Source organism: Aptenodytes forsteri, unplaced genomic scaffold (genome assembly GCF_000699145.1).
Source record: "Aptenodytes forsteri isolate BGI_AS27 unplaced genomic scaffold, ASM69914v1 Scaffold155, whole genome shotgun sequence".
Classification (NCBI taxonomy): domain Eukaryota; kingdom Metazoa; phylum Chordata; class Aves; order Sphenisciformes; family Spheniscidae; genus Aptenodytes; species Aptenodytes forsteri.
This window is the reverse complement of record NW_008794446.1, coordinates 6,987,686-7,012,256: the sequence shown is the minus strand read 5'-3', so window position 1 is coordinate 7,012,256 and position 24,571 is coordinate 6,987,686. Positions and strand designations below refer to the sequence as shown.

The 24,571-nt window shown below is 39.3% G+C and overlaps 2 protein-coding genes across 2 annotated transcripts in view; one reads left to right on the top strand and one right to left on the bottom strand.

The window, feature by feature from the left end:
- Window positions 1-1,896: 1,896 nt before the first annotated feature.
- On the top strand, window positions 1,897-9,453 carry POMP (proteasome maturation protein; the record flags this gene model as incomplete). Its single annotated transcript, XM_019474846.1, has 5 exons — window positions 1,897-2,015; window positions 2,890-2,950; window positions 5,099-5,200; window positions 7,142-7,235; window positions 8,885-9,453. Coding segments are annotated over 5 exons (444 nt in total), but the record flags the coding sequence as incomplete, so codon positions are not given.
- A 4,481-nt stretch (window positions 9,454-13,934) lies between these two features.
- The window catches only part of SLC46A3 (solute carrier family 46 member 3), an 11,492-nt gene continuing 855 nt past the window's right edge, over window positions 13,935-24,571 (bottom strand). The window contains exons 2-5 of the mRNA XM_009290221.2: window positions 18,872-19,745; window positions 18,304-18,387; window positions 16,694-16,850; window positions 13,935-14,729 (exon numbers count right to left, since the gene is read on the bottom strand). Coding sequence (XP_009288496.1) covers window positions 14,642-14,729; window positions 16,694-16,850; window positions 18,304-18,387; window positions 18,872-19,745 — 1,203 coding nt within the window. The 3' untranslated portion in view covers window positions 13,935-14,641. The remainder of the gene's footprint in view (window positions 14,730-16,693; window positions 16,851-18,303; window positions 18,388-18,871; window positions 19,746-24,571) is intronic.

The following is a 24,571-nucleotide window of genomic DNA, read 5'->3' as shown; positions in this document are numbered from 1 at the left end:
CGTTCCGCTACCTCAGGCTGTCAGCACTCTGACAGCGTTGGGGTCACACCAGCTCTCAGCTTTTGCTGCCTGTGGCCCACTGGGAGAGGACGGGCTTGACCAAGAGAAGAACCCCTCACCCGACACCACAACACGGCCGACCCGGCCCACTGTGGGAGGCCATTGGCCAGCTCCAGCTCATGCTTGGGGCCAGGGTGGTACCGAAACAGCTGGGTTTTGCCGGCACGTGGGAGCAGTACGGTCAGTCTATGAGCAAGAGCCCTGGGAGCAGGCAAGCCACGGCCAAGGAGGGCACAGGGCCCGAGCGGGAGCCCTCGCCCCTCACACCACCTCACGGCATAGGCCCCCCGCACCCCCCTCCCCGGCTCGCTGGCTTCCCCTGGCCGGTGAGTCAGCAGCAGCCGGAGCCGCCAGGTTAAAAATATACCCTCAGCCTCCCGGCAGGCAGAAGGGTGAGGAGGAATTTGGCTGCGAGGCGAGGCGTCCCTCGTCTCCCCCCCCCCCCCCCGCGCGGGCCGGTCTCGGCATCGGCGTGGGGCTTAGTTACCGGCTGGGGTTAAGCCATGACACCCACCAACAAAGCAATTCCAGAAGCCCCCTTTGAGCAGAAAGCTCTGCTTGGAAAACCACCTTCCCTGTTTTATGCTATTCATGTATAAATGCATAATACCCGCTAGGCATCGTCGTGGGCTCTCGGGGCCGGGAAGGCGCGAAGGGTGCGCGGCTGCGGTTAAAGCCCTTCTGCTGGGAGCGGGGTGGGACGGGGAGGCCGAGAGCCCCGGTAATCCCCAGCCGCCCGGAGCCAGGGGCTTCGTGCGCCGCAGCCAGCGCGGCAGCTCCGGCGGAGGGAGGTCGTGCCTCTAGCCTTTGTGGTGGAGAGCAGCGGTGTGACGGACTGGGCACTGGCGTGACTTGAGCGCCTTACTTTTTGGGGATATTTCATGGTTTTCTCCTTGCACTTGACTTTCGCTTTGATCTTCCCTCTTGTCGCATCTTCCAGGCAATGTATCTCTTTAACGCTTTCTCTTACAGCAATCTCCGAAGGTCTGGTCAGCGTTGAGTACGTTAGTTGGTAGATGCTTTATATGCATGTCATAACAGGTATTTTAGGGTTTTCTAAGAGCTGTTAGGTTGTTGACAGTTAACACGTTAGTACAAAAGACCTTAACTTAAGCATGAATTTTCTGTTGGATCCGACAGTGCTGCTGGAGGACACTCCTGCACTGAACAGCCCATCACTGTCACCTTCCAGAATTTGTTATACATTGGCCTACTGGTGGAGCAATTTGTATGAACAATCCTAAAATCAATTCAATAAAATCAGGCAGGTTAGCATGGAATTAGTGGTCTGGGTTAAGATGGCTTTACTTAGTAAGTCTGTGGAGGTGTGTTTTTCTGGTCTTCTGCTACAAGTTACTGTTTTTCCTTTGCTCTTTCAGTTACCTGGTATGCTAGACCACGTAAATACACCTTGTCCTCTTTATGGCAGCCTTAAACCATGAATAAAATCAATTTGATCTTACTCGATTGTGTCTGTATTGAAGTAAATGAAGGAATGCTCAGACGTGTTCCTTTCTGTCCTGTCAGCTGAGCATGACCTGCCTTCTTCCTTTCCATCCCTGCAGCCCAGGGTGGGAATGAACAAGGGGTAATTGCGAGTTTAACGGTTTCAGCCAGATCCAAAAAATGCGTTATTGGTACCTTTAACTGTTATCAGACTCTCTGAAAGGATTATAATTTAGTGTGGGGTTTGTGTTTTGGTGGTTTTTGTTTTTTTAAAAAGAGACTTTAAAGTCTAGGGCTTGTACATGAGTAGTTTAAGGAGTCTTTGAACACTTTGTTTCATTTGCCTGGCCTAACGGCCCATACAAAAGGGGTCTAGTTCTGTTAAAGTAATCCTTACTTTTTTTATTCCAGAATTCCAGAGGCATTTCTTATCTCTTGAAGGATAGCGTCCCAATTACTGAATTTTCAGCTTCAGGACCATTTGAAGGTTATGATCTTCTGCGTAGAGGGTATACTTTACTTTTTCTTGTTGAATTGTGCCATAGCCGATGTTGAACTTCAGATATAGGAAGAAAGTATGTGTTAAATGTTGGCTTTTTAAAGAAGGTGCTTGGAAGGTGTATGGCAAAAGCTATAACCTAAATTGCACATATTTAATCAGATTGCCTTTCAAGCATGAATTTTCTCTGAAACATCACTTCAAGAAGTAGATAACATTAATGGACTTTTACCTGTGTGATACTGCTCTTTAGAAAAGAGATGGCAATGTATTAATAATTATGAAATATATGCTAGTTTTAATATACGTGTATATGAGTGTGCCGTAGCACTGTGGGAAATGGTTGATTTCAGCATTGGTGCGAAAAGTAAATATAGTAAAAATAGTGGGTTTGGGTTTTGTCATTTTATATGAGTGCAAGACTACGTATGTGTCTTGGATAATGAATCTGAAACAAGTTAATGGAGTTTAAAATGCGGGTAATACCTTCCTCCCCCATACCTGTATGTACAATATTCAGTTGCAAAAGCTTGGCGACTTCTAAAATCAGATACCATGGTAGCTTGGACATAATTAAACCTATGATGTTTTAATTTATTAATATTTTTCTTTATTTCTGAAGGGGGTCAAGGAAGAAAAGCTGTCATTCTGTTTTGTCAAACATAAAGAAAAAAGGATGCCTGAAATCTAAATTATTTTTCTTCTGGTGGTGCTGTAGTTAGAGGTCTTACTTGCTGCTTCACTACTAAGCTTTTTTTTTTTTGGTAGTTCAAACTGCTAATTGTGTGTCTCTGTGGGTTGATGTTTGTATCTGAGATTAGTTTTGGAATGCAACTTAGTATCCTGATTAATTTGAAGTTCAAATTTTTTACTTGTATTTCTAGCTTTACAAGTGTGAAAAATGAATTGTTGCCCAGCCACCCACTGGAGTTGTCAGAAAAAAATGTAAGTACAACAGCAAACGTAGCCGTCTTCACTCTTAACTAATTATGAAGTTTAAATTAACAATGTGGTTACCTGGACTGCTTTTTGCGGTAACAAGTAATGAGCAGGGTCTTGCCTTTAACAGAATAAAGGTGTTCAACAATAGTAACATTTTATTTATACAAATAACATCGTTGGCAAATTCGTTTAATGTTAACCTCCCACTTGTGACTCTTCCCATTTCAAGTATGTAAGCGGGCTTCCAAGTAGGTAGCCAAGTTGGTAAGCTTTAGTCATCTAAAAGTTACTAAGCTGGTTGTGTATGCAGCCTCTGTAGTTAGGTGGGGGGCACACCTGTCACTTCTAGAAGGCTGATCCTCCCATTTTGTCTATAGGTTTACCATATATCTTCATTTTCAGACTTTCAGTCTGTGAACACGTAAATACTTTTCATTAAATTACTTGATCCCACTTAGAAATTTTACACATACAGTTTGTCATAAGTGTATGCAGTCTTGTCCGGCTTAGTTATCGCTCATGGACCACTTAAGAGTGGTCTGTGGACCGTAGGTTGAAGGGAAAGGGAGACTAGACTGACAGCTTTGGCTAAATAGCTCGTTGAACTGAGTCTTGTCTCTGGTACCTGTTTTGTCATCACAGAAGATCTGATGTAATAGAATGTCCTGAAGCAAAGGCAGTATTTGGATATAGTGTTCCAAATTGCTAAGCTAATCAGCATGACGAGGTCTGAATGTAATGTCTAATGTATTCTAATTCTAACCAGTGCTAGTGTTGTCTTGAGTTAAAAGGATGATGTTAATGTGACACCAACTTCACGAGCTTATTTATAAATACTGTAAATGTTTTCGAGCTATTTGTCAATTGTTTTTTTTTTAACAACTGACTACTATAACTTAGTTTTTAACTCTGTTCTTGCTATATAAAACCTGCATAATTAAAAGATTACATGCTGGAGAGAAAAAAATGCACAGAAATTAAAACAGACAATGTGTTCCCCTACGAAGTGTGTGAAACTTTTAAATTGCTTTTTCCACATACTGTTTGGTTAGTTTTTCTATAAATTTATGGCCGATTTTTCTAAGAATTATTTTCATGTACATTTGGTAGGTTATTCAGGTAGCACTAGTAGAAACCAAATCTTTCTGCTACCCAGATAAGGACTCCTACCTTTATAAAATAGAAGACGTGGAAAAATAATGTGACCAGAATTGTAAGTTTGGGATGAGGCATATAAATAGTATTTTCTGCTAACTTTTGAAGAGCATTCAATGTAGGTTGTTATGAAGAAAACACGTTATGCCTTTGACTTGTATTCTCCTGTTGGTTTTTGAGATCCCTTCACATAAACAGGATGATATTCTCATACTAGTAGGCTTTTGTCATGGTGATTGAGTACGGGTTTTAAAATAAGAGATTTGTATTTTTTGTTTTACTTTACAATACTGTATTGTGTCAACATTACAGGCATGTAGTCACTACTATAAATGCCAAATTTGAGACTGGATTGCTCAAACTTAAGTTTAACATTAAGCATAAGTTACTTTTGTGTACTTCGGTATTCGTGAGCCAGCATTTTCACTAAAAGGATTCTCTACTAAATAGATTTTCTTTGTCTTACTGATCAGTTTTAAAGCAGTTGGTAAAACTATGAGCTTTCTTTTGCTTTTTGGATTCATACGGAGTGTATGTGGTGCTCTGTCTTCCTACTTGATCAGAAAAGAAGTATTTCAGGAGTTTTCAAATAAAGTCTTTGATGGCTAACAATAACATCAATTGCGGCTTTCAAGTTTGTATTCTTACTTTAAACCAGACTTAGCTTCCAATTCATGCTGACAATATTGTAGTAAAGTAGTGCAAAACTACACCACTTGGTGGTGGTACATGTCCTGATTGTCAAAAATAACAAAATAAAATTGCTACTATTGATTTGTAATAAAATCCAGCAAAAAGCAACTCCAGTTTCATAAAACAAATATTACTGCATCACTATCTTTTTGTGTACATTTGAGACACATATGATGGAATCACTGAATTTTTACATATAAACTTAATAAGCATGTTCATTTAAGTAGGATGTCGCAAACCTCTTCTATGGCTGTAATTGAAATAACTTTTTCTAAAATAAAAAATCAATGTTGTTTGTGATAGTTCCAGTTTAATCAAGATAAAACAAACTTTGCCACACTGAGAAACATTCAAGGACTCCACGCACCTTTAAAGCTGCAGATGGAATTCAGAGCAGTGAAACAGGTAGGCATTTTTATCCAACTGGTATAACTTAAACCACTTGAAAAAATTTTTATCTCGGAATGTGCTTTCAGAGAGACATCTTTCTTTGTTGAAATACCTTATGTTTCCAAAAGAAATTATTTCATTGGACTGCTTTTATTAAAACCAACCAACCAAACATTGCAATTAATAGTTTCCAGGACAGTCAATATGCTGAAGCCTTTCAGCTGCTGTTCTTTTATTGGTTACTTGGTGAAGTGGTAACCACTCTAGCTTTTCCGTGGACTAGCTTCTTGAGAAGAAGCTTGTAACTCTAGCTTTTCCGTGGACTAGCTTCTTGTAAGCCTTCAGAGAAAAGCAGGAGGACTTGAGTATTAATTCCTAAAATTAATGCTCTCCTCTGAACGTATGACCTTCATGGGAAGGAATCCCTGCATCTGTAGGGCAGAGACTTAAGGATCTGAAGCAGGTAGTGATTTGGGAGTGGTTATAGAGGTAGTGTGAAACCTGAAGCAGAGAATTTGCTATGTGCTTATTATTGTTCCATAGCCTTTCTTGTAAGATTAGGGGAGGTCTACAGGGAGTTAAGTTCAAAGATTTTAACTCTTAATTGGGAAGCTGAGTCTGTCTCCTTTTCTGTCTTATCACCTAGGATGGAGAGTAACTGGAGGGAGGCTGACTTTGTCCCTTAGGAAACATAGAAAGCTCATTGGTCCTAGTAGACTTTTTTTGGCTTGTTGAAGGTTGTAAAGCTATTAAGAGTTGTTTTTCCAAGTGAGTTGGAGCAATTTTATACTCCCTTCCAGTGGATCAGGTGCTACTGAACCACAGTGAGCTGCATTAAACTTGGCAGAAACTACTGGTCCTGAAGAGGTGAAAGTCAAACAGGGTGTATGAAAACATCCCTTGATCTCAGCTGTGCTGTCTTACGAGGAAAAATCTTTTTCCTAACTGTTGTTAGCGTGTGGCAGAAAATGAGGCAGGTGAGGATATCCTGCTAGTGTGTCTCCACAGGTATTCTTGGGGGATGGAGGGGGAAATATGGTGATTAGAAGGTTTTTCACTGCCAGCTTCATGTTAGATATACAAGTTCTCTTGTGGTTTAATTTCACTTTTCTAAAATATTTACTGGAATAGTGTATTTGAACTTCTGACAATTGTACCAGTAGTGATTATGGAAATCTTTGACATATTTTTTGTGTAAAGAGATAGCTACTTGATAATTTTATGGTTGTAAAATATGTTCATGGTATAACTGAAGCATCGCTACTGGTAGTGAATGCAATTGTTAAGTACAGATGTGCCATTCTCAGAATATTTAGGATCTGAATGCTGTGTGTACCACTTGAAACTTTTTTGTAATACTGTGGGTGAAGGGTACAGAAGAGAGTCTTCTTGAAAGTAACTGGGAGTGGACTTGAAGCTTAAGAATTGGTGGGGAACAGAGAAATAATTATGACTTAGGTTAATTGCAAGGAGGATTATGTTTAGATGTGAAAATCAATATAACTCTTCCACTTACATTCCTGACTTGTGTCAGAGGTGTAGGAAACTTAGAACGTGATTTCCAAACGCTGCAGTATGTCAGTTGCCCAACACTGACCTCAGGGTGTTGATGTGTTTGTTGCAGTGAGCCTCCCCAGCTTTATGTGATAACAGAGGAGAAAAAAACCTACTTTTTTTTAACTACACTACTTGCTGTAGTAGCTACACTGCAGTGAAAGCTACAAATCTAGTGAAAGGCTGTTCTTTTCACAACAGAGATAAACAATAGAAGATGGTGGTGTTAGGTAGGTTTTGCTATCTATGTGTGCCAGTAGTTCTCTTATTTCATTGTTGTTTTTGAAGGAAGAAGTGACTTTGCCAATCACTTCTCTCAGTTACTTCAGACTGAAAAATCCAAATATAAACCTCCTTAATTTCAGACTTGTAGAAACTTGAACTCTTGTTGTCTTTTCACAGGTCCAGCGTCTCCCATTTCTTCACAGCTCAAACGTAGCACTGGATACTCTGAGGGGAAATGATGAATGCATCGGTTTTGAGGATATCCTTAATGGTAAATACATTCCGTTTTGAATGTTATGGAACCATGTAAAGGTAAAACTTGGGAACTGTGAAGTTCTTTGCCTCTATGGAATAAGAGAATTAAATGCACAAAATACAAAGAAAAAATTGAATTCCTGAAGGCAAAGAAGCACTGGGGGAAGGAGAAATAAATGTGGTTCAGCTGCTAGTTGTGTGGAAATTACTCTGAAATATTGAGAAAGCCAGTATTTGCTTGTAGGTTGGGTTTCTAAAGGAGTGGAAGATTATGCACTTAATGTTGTATGCCTGTTTCACCAGAAACTTTTGAACTACTTCTGCAGATTTTGACAGGTGGAGCTTACAAAGATAGAAAGTTTTTATAAGTTCTATAATTAAAAAGAAAGAAAGGCTAGAGGAGAGATACTGAACTAATGAACCAGAGATGTGGCAAGGGAAGGCTCCCTCAAATTAACTCAACAGTTTGCAGCTGTGTGGTGGGCTACTGGCTGACAGTATGTGTGGAATAGAATAAACCTGGAAAAATAGTTTAAAAAAATAATTTCTTTCTAGCTGGTAGTTAAGGACATGGAAGGAGGCAGAGGGTATTTTGAGGTGGGATTGGAGAATGGAAAGAGCCAGGGAGATAGGAAACTGGAAATAATGGAGGGGTAAGTGGGAATCTAGAGGCATGAGGTAAATCTGGGATTATTTTCTGGGATGGGTTTACAGGAAGCAAGGGAAGGAATCTTAGGTTATTGTGGTTCAGGGGGTAGAGCAATGTCAAACAATTTATAGGAATTTGGTTATTAACCATTGCTCACAACAAGCTGTTGCATATTTATAGAGTGCTGAGGAGTGAGCAGGTTAAAAGCGTTTTTGGTAAGGTTGTATTTATCAGCTGGGGCTGGATTAGATAATTTTGGTGTCTCTGGAGGAATCAAAGGCATTAATATGCCTTATTTACAGAAGGAAAACACTCCAATACACCCATAAAGAAAGGTGTATTTCTTTCAAAGTGCAGTCACAACCTTTTTTCTGGCCTTGATTTTTTTTTTTTTTAAATTATGGAAATGACATTCATACTGTCAGCATTGGTATCTCTTGTGTCCTCTGTACATTCCTTGATAACATTAGAGTACAGTGGCTAATGCCAACCATACTTTACAGAATGGAGGAAATCTCAGAGATATTTAAGGGCATAGAATTTCTGTGAAACTAGGCAGTTAGGTGGAGAAGAGAAACCACAAGTACATCCCAACTAACAGAAGGGCTGGAGTGTGAGCTCCTATTGTGCAAAGAAGTTGCACTGGAAAAAGATGTGGGGCACCTATGAGGAAAAAAGCTTCAGTAGACTTGAGTTTTCTTAAACACAAAACTCAATCAGCCTTGAGATTCAAGCTATAGGAGACTGCTTATGTAGAACTGGTTGGTTTTACTTGAAGTGTGTGCGTGTCCTTATGAAACGCTGTTCCACTATAGATGTATTTGTTATCTGATGATTGCTTTGGATAGAGACTTAGGAGTTACAGACCTGCATTGTGCAACACTGTCAAAAATCAGTAAGAGTAACTGTTGCACTAAGGATTAGAATGAAGGGAAAAAAGAAATGGTCATGTTCATAGTTATTGTTGGTCTTTGCAGCTTGGTAAAAGCCTCATGCCGTTGACTTTTTTTTTCCAGATCCTTCACAGAGTGAGGTTATGGGAGAACCACACATGATGATGGAATACAAGCTTGGTTTATTGTAACAATGTACTCCACAAAAATGTTTTGTGCGTGTCTTTATACTGCAGATCTGAATACATGATACTAAATTGACACTCGCGGTGTTAAGCAGTCCTTCAGTTACCACTTGCCTTCCTTGATGAAAAGGCACATTAAATGTTTAAAGTCTAAATTGTTCTGTGCTTATTGTCAATTATATAAATGTCCTGTAACTAGGTAGTTTAAATAATGTCTCTTCATCCACTGCTCAGGACAGTAGCTTCTTAACTATGGAAATGCTATATATGTATACAAGAAATCCAAAAATACCCATGCATTTTAAAACTGATTACTGTCGGTAAATGCATTTAATGGATGTTCTTGCAGAAGAACTTTTTAAGGGGGAAAAGAAGGTATTTTCCATTGAGTAACTCTTTGTTCATGAAAATTTCCATACACTTTTTAAACTATTGAATAAAAGTTTGCTATAAATGCTGTTGCGTTCCAAAATATATTTAATCATAAATCAAGAATCTCTTATCCGCAACACTGTTTGTGGTGTTCCTTTTTCCTGCAGTATCTTTAAAGATCTTTAACTTCTGCACTGCCAGTGGAATCCTGCTACATACATTTTGTCCCCCCCTGTTGACGGTTGTTCGTGAGTGCGCCATTAAGGTTTTGTGTAGAATTGGAAGTATCGCTGTAAGGAGGGAGTTAAAGGTCTGGATTTTTTCATCTGTGTCTCTGAGAGGATATTCTGATTCCTGAAAGTAGAAGCAAGTTCCACTTGGAGTTTAAAGAAGTGTTTTAAAATCCATTTGGGAACATGATCCAAAAGAGCACTCCTAGATCTAGGTATTTTAGATTTCGGAGATTAAGAAAGAATGCAGTGCCTAATTATGACAGTACCTAATAAAGCTGCTGCAGTGAGAACATGAAGATACAGTGGTACTAGATGACAAATACAGAAATAATTTTTTGTGGATTTACCAAAATCAGACCTTAATTAAGGGAGAATGAGACACCTATACTTAAATACACCTTGTGAAGCAGCGGGCCACTGAGAGGTTTTTTGTGTGCTTAAGTGGGGGATGGGTGTGCGTGTGTTATTAAATTCAGGGTTGTAACAACTATTTTCTGATGTCATACATGTGCATGTATCATATATAAATCCTGCAAGGCAGCTAATATGATGTGGCATATTAGGAGAAAAAGTCTGTGGTTCAAAAGATGTCATCTCTTGTCACATGGGGGGAGCTTGAAACAGTATTTCTAAGACAGGAACTGTCTTTATTCAGCAGGTTTTAATGACTTGGTTAAACTGCTAAGTGCACTCAGTGTTCTGTTATAGATAATTTTAGCAGAAATGTTGCTATAAACCTCTTTTCACAATCTCAAACATCTCGTGCTTTTCAGTGTGCTTAAAGGTGCCACAAAATCCCTATCCATGTGTGTGAAAGCTTCTAGCTTCTGTCCTGTAAATTTTACAGTGCTTTTATGTGCATCTATTGCAAAACATCGCAGCAAAGTGAAAACATTGAGATGACACAGTATGAGACACTTTACTGGTGGTTTTATTTGGTTTTATATTTAAGCTTGTTTCATTTAAGAAGTGAACCTTCTAAAATTGTCTTTCACTTGCAGAGATTAGAGGCTTGTGCTATGAAATACAAGCTATTTCATTTGTATTTTTTGCCTTAGTGAGGTTAAACACAGGACCAATAAATTGAGCATGCAAGTGTAGACCTCCTCGCTGTTTTGTTTTCCATAGCTGTCCTGGTTTTTCTGTGAGCTGATATACTTTATTAAATATCAGAATTGGCTGCTATTTTATAATTGACAAGTTTCTTGGCAGTTTTGTATAAAGCAAAAGTAAACTGCTGTTATGAAGTAAGCTTGGGGTTCAGTAGGTTTTGTATTGCTCTAGGCTCAGGCCAGAAAGGCTGAGGGATTACCTTGCTAGGTCTGGGACAAATTAAGGTATGGGCATGCATTTTTAGGAGGATTTTCAGGTCTGCCTTCCTACCAGCACTGTTCCAGAAATAGGGGTGCAGAAAACAGGGAGCCCTCCCATAGTTGTGCACAGTTACTGGTACTTTGTAGCTCCTCGCCTCCAATGTATCTACCTAGTTGGCCTTTCCTGGTGTTGGTTGAAAGATGTATTGTATTGTATCTGAGCAAAACTACGCTCAGACAAGTAATTTAGTGGAATTTCTCATTAGTGCAGCAAAGAGCAGACACGGATTAGGAGGCTGGACGTAGTTTCTAGGTGGTTTTGTTCAAGGATTAGTATACTTTATTATAATCTTGAGTGAGACCAACGCATCTCCAGAGCAAGGAAGCTAATTTTAGGGGCTAGCCAGGCTGGAAAGCAAATGGTATGTGTAAGAGGCACGTGCAAGAATTTATGCTTTTAATAGAGTAATGGGAGTCAAAGAGGACTGAGGCAAAGAGCTTTTGAGATAAAAAGGAAGGGTTGCACTTGCTTAGCGTTGCAGTGGGTTGGGCTGGGGACTGCTCTTCCTGGCCCAGCCCCTTCTCCCTAGTACATACAAGCCTCATTCTGTAAGGCAGGTGCTGCAAGTAGCAATCTGCGGAGGCACGCCAAGCGAGGTGTGCCGACAAGTGTAGCTGGGACAGACCCTGCCTTGGTCTCGCATTGGACCCAACCTGGGCAAGGGGAGGAAGGTGCTTGCAGGGTCCCCTGGTCTGACAGGTGCAACACAAGCCCCCGTGCTGACTTCTTGCGGACAGCAGTGCTGTCCCTGCCTCCTCTTGGTGCTGATGTTCAGGGCAGCATCCTTGCCTCCCTCCTCCTCCTGTGCTGCTGTTTGTGTGTTATGACCACAAAAAATAGATGACACCATAGTGCTGCTGCTTCTGTTTACATAAACATTCCTCCACCAGTCATACTGTTGGCTGTCAAAGAACAATGCAAGAACTAAAAATACAATGTAGTTTAAAAAAACAAACTTCATTATTAATTTCTGTCAAAATAATTTGCATTTACATACAAATAGAGCAACTACTATAAACTTGGAAGATTTTGATTTAATAATCTGAAGCACACTAGTACCTGGTTTCCTCAACTTGCGCTGTGCTAGGCACTTTAAAAAAACACAGTTCATATCCTTCATGTATTTTGACTGAAACTTACAACCAGTTCTAAATGCTGTGTCTACCAGAAATACTTTGCAAACAGCAAGTACTTTGTACAGCAAAATCAAACCATAACAAAGCCATTCCTGAAGTGCATGTGCATGTTCTCATTTGGGTCAACAGAATGCCACTGCAGAATGGGCTTGCTTTGTTGCTACCTTCTGAGTGCTAGCAGAGGTGTGCACTGAAGAAGAGGAAGTGAATGCACACACCCCTTCTTCATTTGTTTTACTTTTTCCAGGCAGTTTTGTGTGAAATAGTTAATTTCATAAAGTGTTACATAACTGCATAATGAAGAGGCAAAGAAGACAATGTAATCTTTGTGCTGAAATCCTTTACATCGGTGTTTTCTTAATCTCTCTACAAGTACTCATTATGTTTTGGACACACCGATTATTGTAAAACTTGGCTCACTTCTCCAATGAGTTGGCAGCAACTTGGGCACCTCAAGGGAGGAGAGTTAAGCGGTTTTATTTACCGGCTAGTGTCTAAACTAGCTAGGAAAAGCTAATGATCTTTAATTGCCAACATCAGCCTTGGTAGTTCAGGACAGAAGTGTAAGAGCTGGCTATAGTTATTAGCTGCAAATATTCATTCCTCCTGTCCTGGATAAATGGCACTGTCTTCACCAGTGATGGGTAGGTAGTGGTCTCCTGGATAGTGCAAACTCTCCTTTACCTTATTTGAACCCTCTTCCAAACTCCTCTGTGATCACGATACATAGCTTGGAAACAATGCTGTCTTTCAAACAGAAAGGATCTACAATACCATATCCTCATGATGTGGTACTAGTATTTTTTGGTGGAGTACCACTGAGAAGTTCTGCAGAAGTACTCTGTTCATATAATGGATATTAATGGCTGTAAGCAGATTATTGATTATACAGCATAAGCTATGTCTGTCTGTATTTTTATCCTATGCTGTGTGTATGTGAAGTCAGTTCCCATATCATAGTTGCTTTCCTAGAGTTTTCCTTCTGCGAATGTCAACCACCTTACATTATTCTGATTTCTCTACCTAATCTGTTTTAGGGGAAGTGAGTCACTTACAACCTGCTTGTACTTCCAGGGATCAGAATGGTATTGGCTGTCAAACTCTCTCTGAAAAAAACACATGGGAGTGATCCTTAACATGGTGTTATGTTTACACTTCTGCTGTGTTGTGCATTCCAGAAGCTAATACTCTGGATAATTTCTACTTAAAGATCTCAAGCAAAAAGGTGAAGAGTCAATGCAGAAACTGATTCTAGGTTTGGCAGTCTCACCAGTTTGCACTGTGGCCCTGGGCAAGTCACTTGTCGTCTCTGTTGATTTCTCTCTCTCTGCAACAGGGAGGATAATATCTAGTATGGAAGGAGGTTCTTAGTAGCATTTGTAAAGTGCTTTGAAGATGAGAAATGCTGTTCAGGTGCTCATGATTTATGCTGCATTCATTGCAAGATGATTAGATGCATGATTCAGATTTGGTCATCTCATTTCAGGGTTGTTAAAAAAATAATCAAAGATCCACTGAAAAGAAATGCTATTACAGCCTTTCACTAGAGGAAACATTTAAGCTATGTACAGCCAACTTACTTAACTAGAAAACAAGAAATATCTATGGGAAAAAAATAGAGGTGTCTGTATGCAGTCCCTATTATATGGAAAACGATAAAAATAAATGTGCAATATGGCCTCTGCAAAATGTAGGCATAGGCCTAACTTCACACTCTGCAAGCTGGAAATTTTCTAAGTATGACAGTTCTGTGTGAAAATCCATTTTAAGAGCTAAGTCACAGGCAAGGTCCACACATCATACATTAAACTTGCTCAAAAACTCTCTGCTAACTGCAGAGCAGTACGTCTACTTACAGCAGGCAAATGTGCAATATGGCCTCTGCAAAATGTAGGCATAGGCCTAACTTCACACTCTGCAAGCTGGAAATTTTCTAAGTATGACAGTTCTGTGTGAAAATCCATTTTAAGAGCTAAGTCACAGGCAAGGTCCACACATCATACATTAAACTTGCTCAAAAACTCTCTGCTAACTGCAGAGCAGTACATCTACTTACAGCAGGTGCAAGTACTGCCTCCAGTTTGGTTGCTTTCTGAAAAAAGTACCTTTTAGTTTAGTAATTTTAGACAGGTTTGGAGGCTTCACCATTAAGACAGGCTTTTTAAGATGTACACAGTGGACCGCGTCCTCAGCTGGCATGAGCTCCACTGGCTTCAGCAGAATTGCCAGCACCCTCTGAGTTGATAAGCTTATCCCTGTCGCCCCAGTTAGAATGATACAAGATGTATCACAATCCACAGCTGAAAGAGTATCATCCTACCTTATTTTTTTTCTTCATGCTGAAAGCAGCATTAAAATCTCCATTGCCAGCCTATTTGCATAGTTAAGTATAAGAGCTAGTTTTTTCAAGTGCTAAAAAGAGACTGGGTAAAGAGTGCTACCAATTTAGTGCTTATTGCTGCAGGGCCACTTTGAGATTGCATCTGTAACTCTTGTGTTATCTCTATTGATCTCTGTATGACATAACGGTCTCTGCCACTGCATGCCAGATTAGAAAACGCAGGTAGGTGAATCCTCCGTTCAACTGTCAGCGCTCTCTATACTGGATACTTCTTCAGGTACAAGCAGAGCCAAGTCCTCCCCATTCCAGCTTGTGCACAGAAGCCAGCTGTAAGACACAGATAAGACAGATATCTTTAGCTGAGATAGTTAAGTATAGCATGCTGATTCAGCACCAACACACACATCCGATAGCTCTGTTACAGCCATCTTCTGTAGCACAAAGCTGGTGATGTGTCTTAGTAAACAAAAGCAATGATGGTACTTGCCCTTATTACACAAGTTAGACAATATCATTAGTACCTATCAAAGACAGCAGTAAACTACTATGCCTGATTTATTACAGACTGGAACAACTACCCTTTCTGCTCTCAAATAGTAACATTGCGTGACACTCTCAAAAGAATGGTTTTAGAGAAAGGTTATTCAAAGGGTGGGATATCTGAGACACTAATGACAGAAGGAAAAGAAAAACAACTTCCAAAAATTTACGGTGATGATGGACTACAGTCCTGATTGCAGGGTGGACTAATTGGTGGTAAGTATCTGTTGCCTTTTGCACAGAATAGAGTGCTTTCTTAACAGAAACTTTCTCTATCATACAGCACTGAACTAAACTAAAACTGATATTTAATAAAACAGAAGTATTTACTGGGCCTTTGTTAATATAACTGAATTCCTCAGTTTTTTATTACTTTACTGAAAAGTATTCTCCACACACAGCACAAGACCCCTTTGCTTCAATTCCCTCAGGTCTGAGACCCATCACTACCTTAGTCTTAAGTTACCATTAGTGCAGCTTCTCTGAATAGACTGTGTAAAACACTGTAGTCAGGCAGGCACAGACTTGAAATTATGTGAAATGTTATAAATATACAGCATTATCACTGCCTATTAAAAACTTAAAATGCAGCTGATGTAGAGATAAAAGGTGACTGAGGTAAAGCCTAAGCATTAGGAAAAAAGATAGAAGTCTCCAGCAAGCGTACCACCCTCTTAAGAAAAACAGCTTTTTTCCCCCTGAATATAAATCTATCTAATGGAAAGTGATCCTTCTGTCATTTAGGTCTATGTTCCAGCATCCTAAAAAGACATAATTTATATTGGAAATAATGTAAAGTGAACTTCGCTTTTGTGAATACTCATGAATAATGACCTTTCGCTGTCAGTATTACTAGATGGTCAGTAGATATGGTTAGATGCAAATGCTATAGAGGCATATTTTTTTAAACATGTCTAGAGGTTTATTCATACGGGGCTTAAAGTTAGTGCAGATCTTTTACAGATTTTGATGGCACTGGGTCACAAGGTACCCATGACCAAGGACTAGGACAGATAACTTTCCATTAAATTCACTGGGTCATTGGTCATGTTTACAACCCTCTTTAGCATCTGGAAGAGCTCAGACTGCAAAACTAAGCTCATGCCTTTCAAGTGATCTATTACTTTTGTTCTTTGTCAAAGGCTTTCCTCAGGGACACGTGTGAAATTCTCAAACCAAGGGAAGGGACGCGCATGCAGTCAAGGGTACAGTGTATCCCACTAGTAGTACGTTCAGGGTAGATTTCAGCTTGGTGGAATTAGGTGACAAGTACACAGCACGGAGCTGAAGGGAGGTGGCGGGATCAGGGCCAGACAGGGCTGATGATGGAAAAACTCCAGCAAGGTGTAGGGGAGTAGGTGTTGAAGAGGGAAAGAACAGGACACTACAACTACCAGCAGCTGCGGAGCCACTCCTCTCAGAGACTGGACACAAGCCTCACTGAGAGAAAGCAGCCCCCCATAGACTGGGCTCCCTCTCTCCGATCCCCCCGGGGAAGACACTGCCATGTTCCCTGGTTTCAGCTCTGCCCCACTCCTAGCAGCCGCTTGTACCTTCTATAGGCTTGCTAGGTATAAGCAGTTCCTGAACTGGGTGGAAGCTGGAGGGAAAGCTACACACGAAATAAGCCAAGCACACTAGAAAATATTGAAGTTTGAGAACTACTGCACTAAACCATTCAGCTTCAACTCATGTCAAAACAGAAATTACCAGTAAAAGCAGTCAGAAGCACCCTCCCGGTCCGTACTTACCACAGGACAGCCAGTGGAATTAGACAAAGTCCTGCTGATAAGAGGAAGCTAAAGCCTGAAAACCATGCAACAGTAGCTGCATAGATAATATTAAAAACTGAAAGTGAAATAGTGCCGGTCACAACTTCTAAACAGGCAATACAAGCAAACACAGCACCTGCCAAAGACAAATGGATGAATTACAAACAAATCAAAATAAAACCAAAACCCCTTCAAAGTACTGAAGTTTTTAAACTTGTTTTGAAAGATCTATCTATCTACAGTATTTTAGCAAGTGGGCAAGTAACAAGCACCCAAGTATCATATGTCTTTGCTATGGGAGTGTCTTCTGTGGAGACTCCTACAAAAGACTTGGTTTTTAAATGAAAAAAAAAAACAACCCAAAACAATAACAACATTTCGCTGATGGAAACTATTTTTCTTTGCTACTATTCTGTGACTGTACCTACTTTCTTGAATCTGCTTATCACATGAAGTTCAAACTGTTCATCCTCACTAACCATATTCTGCACATGTCCATCCTTCACCCCTTCCAATTCTCCTCTCAGTTCTCATTCTTCCCTTTCTTGTTTCTTCCTTCTCTAATCTTCACTCTTATATGCGGAAAAGGCTCTGATCCAACAAAGACTGCTGGTTCAGCACCTAACCATCTCCTCCTCATTTTTGAAAGGAAAGAAACAACAATTTTGCACTGAACTACCCATTGAGGTGGCAGTCCACCCCATCAGTGTCTTGTTGAACACATTTTTCCAAACCACATTCATATTCACGGGACCATAAACAAAATCACAATAGGTAAGCAGAAAAGGATGACAAGAAGCAACCTGATTCCTTCATCAAACTACTTAAGTAGCCAAAGCCCTGAAGAATGCCAAGAAACTGCAAAAACAGAGGTATATGTTAGCACAGTCAAGTACAAAGAGATCTTTGTTTTAGTGTATAAAGGTATGTCTTTTAAAAAATAAACCCAAACAACTCAGGAGAATGCTTCTAGAAAGTATATGCTCCCCAAAAGCAAAATATGGGATACTAGAGTCACATTTTGAGGCTTGACATGCTTTTTTCTGTATTCCATAAGGAAAGGACTTTGAGAAGTAATATGTTATATCTTTTGGGACATGTTTAAATAGCCACAGGCACCCGTGAAGCCAGGTACACAGCTCAGGATCCAAGTCTAAGTGTTTTCAAGTGCTCTGAAGGTTGACCACCTACTGCTTACCTTTCTAAATCATTACGTGTGACATTGACTAAATAAGAGAAGTACATCTTTCTCTGCATGTCAAATACTTGTGAATGTAGAAGCACTTGTGAAATCACATCTGTATAGATCTTGAGCATTCCTCTGCTTCAAGTTCCCCATGGTCTTTATTTTTAGAGCAGTATCTCCTTTGAAGGTTGAAACTTGCAGTAGTTTTTAAACACAACATTGTTTATATTAAATTCAGAATCAAAAGCCATTAATATAATGACATAGGGTCATATTATATGGAACTTGAAAGACAAGCAGTCTTAAAATACCAATACGTATCTGTTTGTTTAAAGGGGATCTTGATGCATCTCTGTTCTGAAATACCGTATTATTGTATTGTTTAAAAACAAATTCTACTCACCCTGTTCACCAGCGAGAACCACTTTTGACAGCATGGATCGGAGAACAGGAATAGGCATAAAGCAGAGCAAAGATGGCACTCTTACTGTAAAGCAATGGATCAGTCATGAGACACTGAAGTAATAAAAATCCAGAATTTTACAAATACATTGCAAATGAATTAGTCATATACTTTTAATGCTCAGTTCCCCAAATAAAGGCAATAGAAAAGTCAAACTAGAAGTGCACTGATATACTTTTAATGCTCAGTTCCCCAAATAGTAAAAGGCAATAGAAAAGTCAAACTAGAATTGCACTGAGACACAATTATCCAAGCACAGAGAAATTAATAAATCCAATATAGCTGTATGGCACTAAAACCAAATCATAAGCAAGTAATTCCATTCTCTTTCCACACACTTCACTTTTAATTAAATCCTAAATCAGTCTGACTCAACCTTGTATAATTTACCTTTCTATGACCCTTTCAAGATGGTACGTCCAATATCTACCAACTGTACTCACTACAGATAACATAGCAGTATTTTCACATACATTGTTGACCACGGAACAACTGATTCTGAACTCACCTAAAAACATAAGCAGGGTAGTTTTGGCAAAGGCAGCCATGACCATTCCTCCAATGTAAGAAAATATCCCGATAAAGACAATATAAATTTCTTTGAGACATTTAGAAAATAAGTAAACTCCTAAAAAACTGGTCAGAGAGACAGAAGTGAACGCAGCTGCTCCATATCCAATGTATACTTCATTCCAGCAGAGTGGCTCATCCAGTTCATACAGTGTAAAAAGCGAACTCCCACCAACCATAGTAAACAAGTAAGTCATAAATGTAAAAAGTAACACAGTGATTAAAATTCTCTTTTTATAAGGGGCAGTTTTAAAAAGCATGTACACTCCAGAAAATGTCTCTCTCAGAAGTTCTTTACAAGATACTGGTGCCTGGTGCTGGAATTCAGATACGCCAACTGTATCTTCCAGAAGAAATATAATATAGATAATATTAACAACATGAAGCAGAGATGCCGTCACAAATGTCCATGTAAAGCCTATTCCTCTTAGAAAGTAGCCAGATGACAGTCCTGCCAATCCAGATACAACTCCAAAAATCAAATCCACCACAGCTATTCGCGTTGTCTTCTGCTTCTCATCGTGACACACGTCTGCTATAAAAGCAAAGCCTCCTCCAAGGAAAGTTGCCGCACTCCCAAACAGTCCAGTAATAAATGCAACCGCAAATAGGATAGAGAGTGACAAGGAAAAATATGATATTACAGTGAGGCAAATATCAGCAATCAAAGCTCCCACTGATGGTAAAACTAAAGACCTTTTGCGTCCCTGGCGATCCCCATTAGCTACAATGACAAAGGCAACTATAAGGCTGGGAACTGCCCCAGTTAAGTCCAACTGCATATTAAAAACAGAGGCTTTTTCTTGAACTTCCTGCAAAGAGAAAACAAAAAAAATCATAAATACTGTAATACATTTAAAAAAACCAACAACTATATAATTTATAATAATACTACACTTACATAATGATTAGGATGCAACAATGTATAGCACAATACATCTTTATATGTTATAAATTATTATAAAACATTATATACAATATCGTTGTATAAGAGTGACATTATATTAGAATATATTATGCTATAATAAAAAACAGTACATGACTGTTTATAAGAATGCATATTACAGTAATCACTAATACAAAGGAATTCAATATTCAAAGACTCCTGCTTTTGTAATTTTACCTTCAGTATTCCTCAAACATCCCTTGTTACATTTTAAGCCAGAACTTACTTCTTAAGATACAGTCTTACTAGTACTCTTGACAGAGAAGTTTAAACGGAGACAAGAGAACAATTCTCTTGAGCATGCATTTACAAGAACTGGTGCTTATACTGCAAGTACCTCCTTCAGCACAGGGTATTGCAAAAGGACACTGGGCCTATTTTAATCTCTCAGAAATCCATAGTAAAACAGTCTTTGACTGAGGAACACACCCCATGCTCCCTACCCACAGGAGATCATTTTTCTTCCTAAATAATCCTACCAACAGGGTTACAAAGAAACAATTCACTGACTAGCACATTGTACAAGTAAACAGATCAGGATTTGCTCTGACATCCCAGTATACAATGTTAATAACAACAGCAACCACAAATGTGAAACACAGCATTAAAAATTATACTGACTCACAGATAGGTGAATTAACTAATTTTTAAAACACTGGAAAGCTCTGAAACTGTCCAAATCAGTGATCTCTCTATAGATATGCTACAGCAGGTATTCACATAGGGAACAGCAGGTAACACTACAACAATAAACACCCATTATGGGAAAAATTTCTGAGTTCTTTTTAACAGAAGTACAAAAATCAAATGTAGCTGAAAAACAGTTAAGAGAACATGAATGGCCGTAGAAAAAAGAACTAAAGAAAAGTCAATTAAAAAAAAATACTATCTTGTTATGAAGCCAGCTGCTAAATGACGCTCAGCAAGCTAATTCAGATCTTGCTTTTATTGCGTCAATATAGACTAGACAGACAGCAGCCACAGCAGGCCTTTCAAAGACAAGCACCTGATCAGACAGAAAAGCAGCAGGGGAAAAGGAAGTACCTTCATTCGCACAAACCCTTTGTAAGAAGAACTTTCAGATGCAGAGAGTAAAGCCACTCTGAAAGTTTTCTTCAAGTTTTCTGCAGTATCACACTGACTTGGGCAGGGGTTGCACTCTTCAGTCAGTAGCACGTACAGCCGTGTAAGTCTCCCCAAGCCATTCTCAGCCTGTATTCAAGCCATCTATATTCCACATTTCAGGTGTTTCCTCTGTAGCTAACATAATCCCCACTGAGTAGCATCCAAAAGATGAAGAAACCCTAGAATTCCCAGGAATGTACTTTGGGCAATTTTAAAAGCTGCTGAATGCTTTATAAATTCATATTTGTATTTACAGGCAAAGACCACAAGTTTCTAGTTCAATCTCTTCGTTTGTTTACAAGATAACCAGGTTTTATTGCAAGAGGAAAATTCAACTGATCCTGAGGCCCTCAAGGAAAGCCCTCAAGATCCCCAGCACGCTAGTGTCTTTTACTCTCTTCCCTTATGGTGTCTGACTACCTTAGGATGCATGATGTCCTGTCCACTGGCCAGCATTGTAGTCACCCTGGGAGGGTCAAAACCATGAATACTGAACAAACCGAGATGGAAAATGATATTCTGATCTTTAACTCCTCCACTGCTGACAAAGAGAACTCTATGTAGTTGCAGGCATTGCTTCTTTACTAGGACCATCAGCTTCAAAGACATGAGCGTCAAAGAAATGCTAATACATTAGAAATAAAACTAGATGTTATTATATATCATCTCAACCCACATTAACCATGCAATACAAATATTATTGCCAAACCATAATGAAGTGTTAAACTGGAGGAATAAAACAACAAAGACTTGGGTTTCATTGTTTTGGAAGTAGATGTGCAACATAAAGAACGTGGCTTTAACACATCCAGATACCGCAAATGACCATAACCTTGCAGACATAAATGACTTGTCTACTGATGAGAAGACTAAAAGACAGAAAAACTCCATTTAGCATGTAAAGCACTCAACTGCCCACTTCATGTTTTTATAACGTCAATGGAAAGGAATACAGAAAATGATAGGTCAGACCTGCAGCTGCTTTAAAATCATGTAACTCTATTAAAATCAATGGAACTACATAAATTTGAAGAGAAAGGTCTTGTTTTTTAATCTGCGAATTCACTCTACTCTGAAAAAAATGCTCACGGTGGACAGAAATAGTTCTTAAAATCACAAATTTCAAAATTAAAAGAATGAAAATGAAGAAGCAATTCACTTATAAAAGGAATAAATTAAGAAAAAAGTGTTGTGCCTGAGGCTGAACAATGTACAGGACATGATAAACTGACAGGCTCATAAAATTAAAAAATATTACTGAGTAGCAAAGGAAAATGCATGGACTGGATAATAAATAAACTGGATGATAAATAATGTTTAATGATTAATAATATAACTCTTTCTGAGCTAAAAAAAAAAGGATTATCCAAGCCAGTGATTGGAATGCTTCAGCTTGTATTCAAATTACCTTTGAACTCATTTTATTATAAAATGACTAATTTCCTTCAAATTGTAAGAAATAATTAATCTAAAAGCTGCAAAGACTATCCATTTTGAACTACATTCTACTTTTTTGCAGGCTCCAAGTGATTTTTGTCTTCAACTTCCTTTTACATTTTGCTTTGAAATAGGTGAGATGATTAGTAAAAAGCTTCTCCATTCTCAGAATGGAAGGACTTATACTAAATTAACTATTAAGGGAGGTGTTCTTCTGAAAGTTAATGCCAAACAGGGCCTGTTGGGAACACTCCTGACAGCAGAATTTACAGCATCTGTAAGCATTAGTCAGTTAGGATGGTCTTGGAAAATCCAGAACACCTACTTCACATATCCTCAGCAAAGGGCTTGGAACTGTGTTACTGGATCTACTCTTTTCCCCATACACAGGATTATGACTCAGCACAGAGACCGCGTTCCACTGGAATTGATGGGTGTTTTGAGCATTTTACATTCTTATACTATGGTAACAAGCGTTGTATCAAAATGCAGGTGAGATGTCCAGACAAGAGCACGATTGTTCAAAAGCTCATGCCCTGCTGGCAATCATTGAAATGGAGGGAATGGAAATTTGGCAGAAAGGGGAAACTAAGAAGTTCTGTTGGCCATTATTCAACTACCATCTTGAAGGATTCATGTTCTCAAATATCAAGTTAATTATACTTTGTATCCTTGATGCCAAAAAAACCTGTAATGTGTGAATTCACCACCACATCAATCAGAGACACTATCTAAACTTCAGCTGAAATTAAGCACTCTGCTTCAGTGCTTTGCAAAAAGAAATATGAAGTCTTATATCCTGAGCATAGGTGATCACAATTTGAAAATCAGGTTGAATTTGGGGGCTTTCTAGCAAATGCGAAGTGCAGAAATGTTTGTGAAATGTAGGTTTCTTGATGGGCTCTGCGACTAGAACTGTATGCACCGCATATGGTTTTCTTAGAGTTGCTCCTCCTATTGACACATGACACCGTATGACAAAACACCCACACACAGCATCAAACGGGGAGCTAATACTAAAGAAAACACTTTGGGGGAGTAACATACAAGCATTACTCAGACAATAATTGGTTATTATCTCCAAATTAATTCCTATGGGTGGCATACATTACCCTCTTCGGCTGATGGGCCAGCCCAGAAAGCACACTGGACTACAATTCTATCGACCTTTCTACTTTCACATTCTTTCTACTAAGACCGGCTTCTGTCACATGAGGAAGAACCTAGTCCACGGTAAAAATCCTGAATTATTTCTTTGATCATCTTCAATGGAACCATGTACCATTAAAAAACCTCTTTTATATATGACAAATGAAGCAGATAAGCTTAGGTGTTCAGTCTTGTGCATATGCAGCACATCAGAGATTCAAATCTGGGATGTGAGTGAAAATTTTCAGGTGCCACCTTTTCAGCAGCATAGGGGAATGCCAGCTGACTGTTTCCATAAGTCCATCTTCTGTGTAATTTACAGTCCGAGTCATCTACTTTTCTGACTCTACAGTGGTTTGATGTTCCACTTAATCCAACCTAGCTGCCAGTTGTTGTTGCCAAGGATGGTTCTGTCGTACCTCTTCTGCAAATATGTTCCCTCTGCCATCCCCATGTTAGATACAGCAATCACGTGGCCAGAGTGTGTCAGAGCAGTGCATTGCTTCAGAAAACAACAACACTCAAAAATCAACAAACTCAAAAAGGAGATGAGCTTTCTGTTGAATCAGTACCCATATCAAATCCAAACTGTAGCCTGTAACTGTGGAATTGCAAGATTCAACACATGGGGGGGAACAACAGGTGCGGGGAGGGAAAGGAAAATGGAGTATGATCGTCTCTTCTGCTGGCAGCCCACAGTTAATTCTGCTTAAGCGTAGCATTAAAACTGCACTGGAAGTGCAAGGAAAGAGGTTCCAATCAACAACTAGCTATCCAGCATGCTGAACTATGAAAAAGTGCTAAAAATGTAATTGACCATGGGATGCTGTCATCTTGCCATCTTTATATTTCAACAAGGCAGACTAGCACTGCTATGAATGGTAAATCATCAATTATGTTTGATTATGCAAAGATCAGTTAAATAATTTTTCACATTTTAAAAATAAAATTTTTTTTATCTTACCCCCCCCCCCCCCCCCC